Below are 12,602 nucleotides of genomic sequence, written 5' to 3' on the forward strand. Positions count from 1 at the left end.
GTCTGAGCAGATAAATCCGGAGATGGTGTCAGAAGTAATGCAAGAGAGATTTCTTGATGCTAACTAGTATTTTTATCTATTTCTACTTGCTTCTTTTTACAGAAGTACTTCAAAGTAAGCACAATATAACTTCACGCACCAGAAAAAGATTTAAGAGGAGCATACTGCATATTCTGAACTCTTGATTTTCATCTTTCTCTCCATCTTCTTGCTTTTAGTGTGCCTGATAATCAGCCCTGACTCCTACTACTTGTAGCCTAGAAGAGCCTAAGTTTCTGTAAATGGGTTTTTAAGAAAGCATGTGTTACATCAGCTCTTTGACTGTCATCTTACTTAGACTTATCCTGACTGAGCCCTAATGTGTTACCTATTGTTCTACCACTCAGACATTTTCTAAGTTTGAGTGACTTGCTATGCTTTGGTTATGAGGCCTGGTTACTGGCTCTACTGAAATTGAAATGCATTATTTCGTTAAGACAGATTTTGCATGCCTGATGTGAGGTGCCTCTGAATGACGGGCAAGGTCGTTTCCGTACGTGTTTCTGCAAATAGGGCCCTATCTCTAAATGTTTGGTAGTAATAAATCATCAGAGCTGACAGACCTTTATTTGCAGGTATCCTTATGAGTCCTTTAGAGGACAAGGAAACTAAAAACAGATTACAGATGATATCTGTAATTGTATATACTGCTGATGAGTAAAATCTTGGACGATAAGGAAAAAGTAAAGCAGCAGTTGGTAGCCTGTCAGTTGCACAGTATTTTCCTGATTCAAAGTAATAATCTTTTGTATTTCAATCCCCCAGCAATACAGATGTGCACACGGTGGCATCACTGCTCAAACTGTACCTAAGGGAACTCCCAGAACCAGTCATACCATACGCAAAATATGAAGATTTTCTTTCCTGTGCCAAAACGATCAGCAAGGAGGAGGAAACGGTGAGTTTGCAACTTCAGTGAGATTAAAAGATTGTTGTGTTACAACCTGTTTTGACATAGAGGAGAAAGAGAGAAGCTGGTGATTATCTCTTCTGATTTAATACTTGCCTCTATTAATTTAGCCTGTCTTTATATGAAAATTATTGCCACCTAGCTCACTTGGCAGTCTGTGCGGAATACCCTTTTTGCTCTATTTTTGCATGTCATTGAATCCCAGTTCAAATAAACATCATTGTGGTGAATGACTTCCATTTTGCACAGAAGAGCATTTGTTTTGTTTATGTGGATTAGCATTCTAAACTGTAGCTGGAAGGGTCTTACCAGCAGCTGTGCAACTCTTGCTACTAGGTCAGAGGTTATTTTCTTGCAAGTGTCTTAGGATGCCAAGCTTTATTGACTTTTGATAGAAGTCCAAAGGACTCTATTAATTACCTATTATGGAATCAGAAAGCATCAGAAAGATGCCTTCTATAGCAGTGCTGGGCCATCTTCCAAACTCTTTAAAATTGGCGTAATAGCAATTAGCAAAATCAGTGTTCTCACTTACAGCATCTGCCCTGCACTGATATGGTGCCAGTATACATTAGTCTGGAGAAGTAATAAATGACACGAAATGCTTCTTTTTACATTGTTCTAGGTACATAGGAGTAACAAGTATATGATGGCATCCCTGATATTTTCTCTTCAGAGTACATATAAATAGGTTCATTGATTTCAGTCTATTCCCCTGACTTTCTAAGGTGGTTATTTCTGTTTTAGTCCATCTTAACATTTCTCCTTGATTTCATAGCCTGCCAGACTTGAACCCTTCCACTGCTCCTCTTCTAATTAATTAAGATCAGTACCAGCCCCTCCTTCCTAATTGAGAGAGTCTCTTTTGTGCCTTCAGTTGATGACTAGAGACAGTTAAGGCACACAGCGATGTTCCTCTCTGATGGGATGGGAGGAAGAAAGATCCGTGGCAAAATATCTTCTATGGTCCTGATCTCTTACACGCACTGAAATGAGGCTTGTTTCTTGGCTGGCCTTTCCAGCTTGCTACAAGGTGCAGCTCTTTGTCAGCTGATTGCAAAAAGTGAGAGTGGAGTGTTCTGCTGGTTTAATTTGACTTGTTCTTTGTATAATTTATGGTAGCAGAGCTTGGTTTAAGTTATAGCTATTTGTTTGTGCATGTTTGCCTGTAACTATTGATAGCTCCAACGTAAAGCCACTTGATCTCTCCCTAGTTTGTCATCACACAGTTTATACGTGCAGTGGTATTCTTTCTCCGATGAAACTTTCACCCATTTTATATTAGCTTAATCCAGAGCGTGTTTATGTAGTTCCTCTGAGACTATGCCATGGAGCGTTTTTTTTTACATATATTTTGAAAGCAAGGTTCAAATCACAATGGCCTTTTGGTGCTGGAGATAGTACTGTCTGTGTGCAAACTATCACTACTATGGATGATGAGCCATTTTAATCCTGTGTAAAGTGGCTTAGCAGTCTAATTGTGAGAACTGTCTGACTAGATTTTCACTTGATCTTTCCTATTAAAGGAGCTACAGGTGCAGTCACTGTTGAGGGAGAGAGCTGTTCATCTTGTTTCCTTTCTTAGACCGCAACCAGCAAACACGCACTGTCGTGGTCCTCCCATCCTGAATTACATTTGTTTTGCTGACATTATAATCAGACCCCATCAATGCAGGCAAAGCACCAGAACCCAAACTGAAGCAGAGTTCAAAGGCACTGGCGGCAGGGGCATAGCCAGGGTCTGTTTCCATAGGGCACAGAAATTAGTGTGTGTTGTTCTGCTTGTCTCATTCTCAGGCTGGGCACAAACTGAAATAATTGTTTGACTGTAGGATGGACTGGAACTGGATTAAAAACTAGATTTAAAAAAAAAAGTTTTTTATTTGAAAATGTCAGCTATTGTAAACCAGAACTGTTCCTAGAAGCCTCAGCCTTCTTACCAGTAGGAGGTAGGATGGAACTGCTGGTCAAAATAAGAGGGTGAAAGAGCAGAATGATGGGATGAGACCAAGCTTTTTTTTAAAAAAAAATTAAAAAATAAAAATAAAAGCTAATAGCCAGAAGTGCAGGTGGTGAGACGTGGGAGATAAAATGTCATGTCTCTGTGCCAAAGGATACTGAATTGTATTGTGTATATAGATAGGCACATCCTCTACATCCTCCCCACCCTGCTGATCAAGCATTAGCCTGATGGTCTGTCTACGTGTCTGGGATGTGGAAGCCTGGGGCTTACATCCTTGGTTGGAATCAAGAAGAACCTTGATCTCCCACATTCCAAGTATCCCAGGCAGTGAGGTACTGGCTAGACTCAGAAGTTTGGTATTTTCTAAGTAAGAGAAAAAATCTGAAGTGTGTCTTATTGTGAAATAGCGACATTTTGAAATCTTAAACATCTTCACAGGGTAATGAAGTGGCTCTTTTATCCAAATCTAATCCTTGTTAGCAGAATATAGCTTTCCCCATCTGAAAAGCATTCTACAAGTGGTTTCTGATCATAACCTGGATAGCATTTCTCTTAATGATGCAGTTTTAGTAATGTATTTATTGTTTGGTAATTGATATTGCTGACATTTTTTGAATCTCGATGGCAAAGTCCTAAGAACCTCTGCTGCCTCCTTCTTTCTTTTTTCAATCGCATATGTAGGGCCTGAAGGAATTGGTGAAGCAAGTAAAGAGCCTGCCAGCTGTCAATTATAACCTGCTGAAATACATCTGTAGGTAAGCGCACCTGCAAAAATACCACACTGGTATTTGTAACTGTGAGCTGTAAGACAAACCTGTCTCTGTATGTGCCCTGAAGGAAGAACATAACTCACAAAGTCAGAGAACTGGTGAACGTGAGTGCACTAAAAAATGTTTCCTGTGTAACAAATTAGTATTGCTCTATCAAGGTGCACGGTTATGAGTTCCTTTCATAATCAGGCTGGTTTGAGCAAGAAAAGTAAGAAGGTAGAAGTGAATATCCTGTCCTCTTCACACAGATCTGGTTTCCTTAATTCTAATTGCACTTATTGGCTATGGCTATGTATGGTGTCACTGAAAACCGTATACATCATGTAGTATACAGAATAGTTTTGCAGAAACATTAAGATCTTAAAAACATGTCTTACACAATTGCAATTTATGAACTTACAGGAAGTTCATCTTTATGTTAATTTTTTAATTTTTTAAACTTTTTTTTAATGGGAAGTTTGCAATTTGAAGATATTTTATGAGCCAAATAACTGATTAGTTGTACCAGAGGAAATTTCACCATCTTCAATAGAGTTATTTTATAGTCAGTCCAGACTGACTATTTGGGGGTTTATTTTATCAAGAAAATCTGAAGAAGCTGAGGAGAACAGCCATGAACTTTTAAGATGTTGCATAGGACTTGAAATGGAATACGTGAATGTGTGTTAATAAACCGTCACATGCCTTGATTTTTTTCTGTTCTTTCTTTTTTCAATTATTCCTTAAAGACATCTTTCTTTCCCACAGATTCCTTGATGAAGTCCAGTCTTATTCAGGTGTGAACAAAATGAGTGTGCAAAATCTGGCTACTGTATTTGGCCCCAACATCCTTCGCCCCAAAGTGGAAGATCCTTTGACTATCATGGAGGGTGAGTTGAAGAAGATTGTACACAACTTTAGCTAGGAAAAAGGATGTCTTTAGGTTTAATAACAGTACATACCAGTTCTTGTGGTATGTACAGAAAGTTCCTTATATTTGTTTTACAGTCACAAATTTCTTCAACATGAATTAACTGCTAGGTTAAGTCTTGCAACCTGCTATAGAAATGATTTAAATTTGCACTGTTGCGCACAGACTTTCCTTGAGATTGTGCTACCCTGGCAACTTCACTGAAAATGTACTTTTGCTCTCAAAACTTTCTGCAAATATGGCATGTTCTTAGCACATCTGGTCATAGTTCAGTTAACATTGTATTTAACATTGTTTTTAGGGACCAGAACAAGTTTGTACAGGTTCATACTGCAGTCAGTCATGCCCCACAAGGTAGAAGTATGTTACGTGCCTTCTTGAACAACAGTGATCGCATTGTCAGCTATATTCTGTTATTTACACCAGTGTGTTGCTGTAGCATTTTGCCGTGATTAAGACAAAAATATGATCATGACAATTATAATTTTCTGCTAGGTTTAATTTTTCTGACTTTGATTCCCCATAAAGTACATGATGCCTTTCCTCCCTCCAAACACTTTTTTTTTTTTTTTAATGTAGAATTTACTCAACTTTCTCAGATGTTAGCAGGGCTCCACACAGACTCTGCCACAGCAAATTTTATGAAAATGTAAAAATGTGTTCATAGTTTGTTTATTTGGGAGTGGGAGGAGTTATTTTTTCTTTGTTTTTATTAGATTTTGATTTTTTTTGTCTCCCTCAATACAGCAGTTCCCCATAGACTTTATTCGTTTGTTTGTTTTCCTTGAGTCTTATGTTTTCTTCTTTTTCCCCTTAACTATCAACACAACAAATTCTGCTGTGGACAGAAATGCTGTGTTTCCAAATCATATAACGAAAGCACTGAGCACCCAGAGTAGCTGCCTGCACGTTAGCTCAAACAAGCTAGAAAACCTTCTAACTTGGAAAAAGTTTTAATGAACATCTTTACTTTCACATCTGAGTTCTCACTGTTGCAGAGAATGGTTTCATGAGGCAGCTGACTCAAAAGGGTTTGCAAGGCCAGGTGTCCTATTTATGTACACATCTATTGTGACTGTGCATAGGTATCATCAAAGCAGTGCAGGTACAAATACCCTTAAATCTGACTTTGTGGCTTCCCCCTGGTTTCCGTACACACTTCCCTCAAATACACCATGACAGTCTAAGATGAGGGCATCAAGATGAGCTTCACTATGTCATAGAAATCCTAGTTTACACATCTTGCATCATGTCTGCATGGTATTCTGAGAGAGAAACACAAGGGCCTTGCTTGATTTCCTTCCTTCTTCACACTCTTCTCACATCTCTCGCAGGAGTCCTGCATTTTCACTTTCAACCTCTTCTCATTCGTACCTACAGAGCAGCCAAACTGACTGAAATAGGGCAGTAGCTTTCTTTACCCTGACACTTATGTATGATTTAGCTACCTGGTGGATATGTGCTGTGAATATTTCTCTTGGCCAGACAACACACTGTCCCTTTTCTTTCAGTCTTTTAAATGAAATAGTACAAAAAATTCTTAAAATTGTTCAAGAGATTGGAATTAGAGAGGTGCCACAGAGCTGATTTGTATCAGTGAAACTAGTGCGAGTGATATCTCACAGGATGGTATTTACTGATGGGATGCCATGTATCTTCAGGCCTCCTGGGAGTGGGCAGACGTTGGGATTTGAGATGGGAGGAGAGTAGTTAGCCACTCATAAAATGAAATACTATTTTCTGGGTTTATATTTTCCGGAATTGGCTCCTGTCAAAACAGTTATTTTTTGTGAAAGTTTGAGCAAGAAAGATTCTTTAAGTGGGTGGAAAGGGAAAATAATGTGCTTTTCCAGTTGTTGACTCTCCAGCCTGCTTCTGAACAGGCCTAGCACCAAAATGGCTCATGGTTGCTGTAAGAGATGGCATGGATACTGCACTCATGGAAGGGAAATACATTCTTCTTTACTCATGAGAAACAGGTTTGACTAAACAGATTTATGACTCCCTTTAAGAACAACCTTTAAGATTTGAAATGAGACCATGCTGTTTTAAACTTGGGCTATGCATAGTTAAATGTAAAGGAACTTTTAAAAAAGACTGCACATCAATTAGTGCTCATGGCCACCCCTCCTCATTGCTCTGTGCTTTCTGGAAGACATAGCCTTAAAATTAGAATGATTCTCTTACCCATAAGGCATGGCCCATGTTTTAGTTGTGCCACTTTACAACCATTTGAAGCCAACGTCACTATTTTGTGTGCAAGGCTGAACATACAGCTATGGGTAACACCTGTATTTTGGGGATGAAGACCTGTACAGTTGCCTATGTCTGTAGGAGGATCAGAGTTGGTCCAATGTTTGTAGTAAAATTTTGCACATAACAGCTAATGTCCTCTGAAGAAATACAGCTAAACATGTTATGGGAATAACCTTAAATGTATTATCTTTCTGCATAGTTCTGATGTATGGTTTTACCTTGGCAAAATGTAAAAAAAAAAAAAAGAAAGAAAGTTTTTCAAGCATTCATGTTGAATTGGCTCTTAGTGGTTGTATTTTAAAGGGGTGACAGGGAAAGGCCCAGAATATTCCAATGCAGTTGATGTGAAATGATACTACACAATGGGAAAATAGTGATAAAAGAGCAAAGCATGCCTCTGAAAGCTGTCTAGGAGCTTTAAACTGGAGTGGTTATTATAAGTAACTTGACCTTGTTCCTGAAAGATTATTAGTAATCTTAATGATGTTCTGTTTAAAAAATAAAGAAATACAGTAGCACATCTTTATTACCCCAAGTCTACTTATAAATGCTAATCTGTCAGTTACAGTGCAGTTTCCTGGTTGTTCACACTCTCACCCCTGAGTGGTTAAGGGCATTTACATTAAATTAATTCTGTCACATTACTGCCCTGTTTTGCTCCAAAAGACTAAAATGTCAATGTTCTGGCAATGCCTGTGCCTCTTCCATTAAGCTATTACATATGAGTGGTTTTCCAGAATGGGACCTGAGTTTTAAGGATGTTTGCCATGTTGAATTGAAACACATCACTTAAAATGATGTTGTTGTTCTTTGCTATTTGTTATCTCCCTCTGTGGTCTTGGAATGCAGTTAACTGTCATGGCAATAGCTTCTTTGCAATAGTTGCAGTTCTTCAGGGTGTCTGTGAGGCCTGCTACATGCCCTGCTACACTAGAAAGGAGTCTCTTATGTTTCTCTTATTATCCACATGAGCGGGTCCTATACAGCGGAAAACACATGGCACCGGGATGGATGAGTAGTTTTGTCAGGGAATGGATTCACTGTGGGTTTGCTCTCAAGATGCCAGTCAATGCACCAGAGGCAATACACAGAGAGGCCCAAGGTGCAACAGCTGACTGGCTACCACACCTTCCTCTGACCAGCAATGGGGCCCATCTGCTGTCCTGAGTAGGTGTTGTAGGCAAAAAAAAATAACTTAAATCATTAATGCTGACAGGTGGCAGATGTTGTGCATGGGTGGGTGAACGGCCAAAATTGAACTTCCAAACTCTCAAGCAGAAGCCTGCTACTTGCTAGCTGCAGCTGGTATGGGTTGGTTGTATATTTTGGCAACACCTGGAAAAAACAAAAGTGGCTTGTCCCAAATACTGCAATTAATAAAGAGACAGGAGACAGAACCACCAGTTAAGAGGCTGATCATGTGTTGTGCTTCTGCACATAGACTGTTTAGATTGAGAAACCTAGGGGCTTGCTTTGATGGAAAGAAGAGGGAGTGCCAAAAAGAAGGGTTCCCAAAAAATTGAAGTGTTCTCAGAAAGAAAAAGCAGGCCCAGAAGGACAAAGGTGAAGATCCTGGCCGGAGGAGAGATCCTGGAAGTAGGAGAAGATCCTGGGTATCAGGGAGATGCGTGGAGACAAATGCCGAGGGATGTCCAAGGCCCTTGACTGGTAATGACCAAGACTGGTAACTGTGAGCAACTGCACAGCATGAACCAACATAACTTTCCTGCCTGACCTTCCCGGACGATCTCCCTGCTGGCAAATGAAGTTGAGACCTACAGAACATAACACTGTGGGGAGCGAGTGAGGGAGTGTGTGAGATAATCAGGTAGCATAAAAGCTCTGATCTTGTTGGTTCTAAAACAAACCCTGGTATCCAGATCCACTTTGGGTTGTTTACTCTGTCTCACCCATGATGGTAGAAAAATGGAAAAAGATAGGATGGAGTGGCCTGAAGGCTAACTAGGCATGTGTTAAACATTGTGTGTTATACAGATGGACATGCTGGATAAATGTGTGTATAAATTGAATGTTTACTAAATATTTGTGGAATCTGACCCCCAAAATATATTTATGCCTTAAACAAAACCAGCCATTAATGACAACGTGTTTGGTGTCTCCTTCCAGGTACAGTAGTAGTCCAGCAGCTAATGTCAGTGATGATAAGCAAACATGAAGAGTTGTTTCCCAAGGACGCAGATCCTCAGATGGGACCTGAGGTGTGTAACAACAACAATGAAATGCCAAAGAAAGCGATCGTGGGTCAGCTACAGAACAAAGAAAATAACAACACCAAGGAGTCAGCAGTGAGGCGCTGCTCTTGGGACAAACCTGAGTCTCCTCAAAGGGGAAGCATGGACAATGGGTCTCCCACAGCTCTGCCAGGCAGCAAGACTAGTAGCCCCAGGAACAGCATCCAGAAACTGGATGTCACAAGAAGTCCACCTCTCACAGTGAAAAAAAATCCTGCCTTTAATAAAGGCAGTGGCATAGTCACCAATGGGTCATTCAGCAGCTCTGCAGAGGGCCACGAGAAGAGCCAGACCTTACCAAACTGTACCCTGCCAACCAGGAGAACGTCATCCCTGAAAGGACCAGTGACTAAGATGGGCACACACAGTGTGCAGAATGGAGGGGTGCGGATGGGCGTTTCCAGCACAGACGGGCACAGCAACACCCTCAGCAGCCGGACCCCAGGCTGGGCGCCCAACGGCTACGTCACACTGAGGGACAGCAAGCAAAAGGAGTCAGTGAGTGACTCGGGCCAGCACAACAGGCTCTCCACCTATGACAATGTCCACCAGCAGTTCTCCATGGTGAATTCTGATGATAAACAGAGCGTGGACAGTGCCACCTGGTCAACATCCTCTTGCGAAATATCCCTCCCTGAGCACTCCAACTCCTGTCGTTCGTCCACCACCACTTGCCCTGAGCAGGACTTTTACGGGGGTAACTTTGAAGACTCTGTGCTGGAAGGGCCACCACAGGAAGACCTCTCTAATCCAGGAGACTGTGAGAACAAAAGTGACCGAAGGAGTGTTGGGGGCCACAGTAGCCGAGCCACCAGCAGCAGCGATAACAGCGAAACATTTGTGGCCAACAATACCAACAATCACAGCGCTCTACACAGCCTGGTGTCCAGCCTGAAGCAAGAGATGGCCAAGCAAAAGCTAGAGTATGAAACAAGGATAAAAAGGTAACACAGCTTGGCTCTACCACCTGACTGCCATTTGCAAAGAAAAAACAAGAAACACTCCCTCTCATGGCTGTCATATGCACCCTAGGCTCTGACTTGGAACTGAGAAGTCAGTACAGCTAGACAGTTACTGTTCCCACGTCACTGCCCAGCACAGACAGCAGCAGGAGTTTTCTGGGAGACACAAATAGCAGTTAGATGTGCTACTGTCCCCGCAGAAGCTGATAGGAACCAGGTTCATAAATCCCTTAGTTCCTCTCTGAAAGTTTTCTTATTGCAGACATCTGATTAAGAGTAGAATAGGTAACACTTATCAGTCTATCCTGCTGTATCTGCGCAGCACCTGGTCAGGAGGGAGAGCCCCTTTCAGCTGAAACTGGTGACTGGAAAAGAATGGTGTCTGCAGTCACCATGCTTGTGACTGCGCTGAGCACAGAGAGAAGCGTTCCTTGTCGCTGTATGCAGCCAGTGTGGCAGTGACGAAAACATGGCTGATGTATTTAATGGCTATAGGAAGAAGCCCTATAGCAAATAAAAAATGCCATTCTCGGTGATAGTCATGTTTTTAGTTCATATTGTGACTTGATACAGGCTTGAAATAAGATCTATAAAAGCAAATAGAACTGAAACTAGCCTTCAGCATAGTGTTGCAAAACCTGTTAAAATAGCGCTTTGATAGAAATCTGCAGTAGCTGCAGTCACTGGGTGCTCTCTGCTGGGTTTCCTGCCTTTCAGAGTTGTCGTTGCTCTTGGGATATGATCCTATGTGTTTTGTTTCAGAGCAATTGTTTGCCACAGTTATGATACACTATCCTATCAGCACCAAAAATAAAGTCAGAACCTTGTGAGTTTCTGTAGTATCTGACAAAATCTGTCAGCTCTCAAAGCGATTTAATTAGTTGATGCCTGTTCTCCAGAAAATGAGAGTAGCAATTGAACATCATGCTTCAGTGAAACCAGTACCTTGGTTCTGCTGCCCGTAGTTTTGGGGACTGGGAGAATACTGGAACTCTTCTCCAGAAGCCCTTTGCATTAATACCTCTGGCACTGCAAGCCATAGCTGGATCACAGCATGTAAGAGCTACTGGCATCAGTAGCTCTCAGTGAAAGTGCAGTGCTCAGAAAACAGAAGTCTCCCCGCTACATCACAGCTTTCAGCATAGTGTGCAGTTTTTCACGTACATGATGACTCTGTTTAGTAGTACCCCTAGCATGCCTGGTACTTTTCAGAGGATCCAAAATTTAGTGATTTTTTTAGACAAAAGTCAAACCTCATTGATTGCAATTTCTTTTGAATTGTTGATCCATAGTTGCATATAGATACAATAGGTAAATCAGCTGAAGAAGAGAGATGAGCTGTGAAACAAAGGCAATCAGGGCATTATTTTGACCTTATACGTGACACTAGAGCTACTATAGTGGGAGATGGGAGTCAATGCTTCCAGAAGTAAAAGGCTTGTTTAAGCCATTTCCTGGAGAATTAGATGGAGCTACTGTACATCTTACTAGTGGCTGGTATCATGCATTTTCTAAATGCAATAGAGATTACACTGTGGGAATGAATCAATGGTGAAGCCCTTGTTTGCAGATAGGTCTCTCAGAAATTTAATCTAAGCTTTGTAAATGAAGAGATAAACACACACACGAGTTTGTGTGTTGTGTTTCTGTGTAAGCCAGTGAGGAGTGCTGCTCAGGAGCTGTCTGCTTTTATTTCTGTTTCTGCAGCTTGGAGCAGAGAAATCTCACCCTGGAGACAGAAATGATGGCCCTGCATGAAGAGCTGGATCAAGAGCGGAAGAAGTTCACAATGGTAGAAATCAAAATGCGTAATGCAGAGCGGGCCAAGGAGGATGCAGAGAAGAGGAATGACATGCTGCAGAAGGAAATGGAGCAATTTTTCTCCACTTTTGGAGACCTCACAGTGGAACCTCGCAGACCAGAAAGAGGCAACACCATCTGGATCCAGTGAGCATTGGAAGCGTAGACTGTGGGACTTTGGGGAAGGGCTTGTGGGGGTATTATACTGTATCAGGTGGCTGGTCACCTGTCTGAGGCTAGTACTCAACATAATGTTATAAACCCTTGAAGGAAGAAATCATACAGACGATTAACCATTCATATCTACAGTGTGTACTTATCGAGTTATACTCTGAATGCTTCATGAGACTACTGTTAAGTGTTACAACTGGATATGTGTATATAAATTTAAAAAAAATCACCTTAGAGAGTGAAAGATGTATCTCGAGAAATATTTTAATGCAAGTCTTGTATTTAAACTGGTAAATTGAAATGTTGTTGCAATCAAGCTTTATATCAAGGCTTTTTTCCCTTGCACTTAACATAATAAGCTATTTTTGGCATTGTGTTACCATCAGCTTATTTTGTATATCAAATGTTTTTTGGTTTTGTTTTTTTGTTTTGTTACCCCTCTCGCTGGGGGTTGAAGATAAACAGATACATTAAGGTATGCGTGCAGATGGCTAACCCTGATTTGCGGCGCTTCTAACAAGACAGCAGCATGAGAAACAGCAGGACACTATAGGTAACAAAAGGTACTA

General features: G+C 41.1%; 1 protein-coding gene and 1 long non-coding RNA gene across 10 annotated transcripts in view; one reads left to right on the forward strand and one right to left on the reverse strand.

Moving 5' to 3' along the window:
* The window catches only part of ARHGAP24 (Rho GTPase activating protein 24), a 242,647-nt gene extending 230,136 nt beyond the window's left edge, over positions 1–12,511 (forward strand). For all 9 annotated transcript variants that reach the window (XM_026102777.2, XM_064510370.1, XM_026102776.2 and 6 more), the window contains 5 exons: positions 805–937; positions 3,594–3,667; positions 4,430–4,551; positions 8,976–10,044; positions 11,770–12,511. In XM_026102777.2, the coding sequence (XP_025958562.1) occupies positions 805–937; positions 3,594–3,667; positions 4,430–4,551; positions 8,976–10,044; positions 11,770–12,013 (1,642 nt within the window). In that variant the 3' untranslated portion in view covers positions 12,014–12,511. The remainder of the gene's footprint in view (positions 1–804; positions 938–3,593; positions 3,668–4,429; positions 4,552–8,975; positions 10,045–11,769) is intronic.
* The window catches only part of LOC112984718 (uncharacterized), a 64,336-nt gene that overhangs the window by 20,758 nt on the left and 30,976 nt on the right, over positions 1–12,602 (reverse strand). The gene's annotated exons all lie outside the window — the stretch shown is intronic.

Source organism: Dromaius novaehollandiae, chromosome 4 (genome assembly GCF_036370855.1).
Source record: "Dromaius novaehollandiae isolate bDroNov1 chromosome 4, bDroNov1.hap1, whole genome shotgun sequence".
NCBI lineage: Eukaryota > Metazoa > Chordata > Aves > Casuariiformes > Dromaiidae > Dromaius > Dromaius novaehollandiae.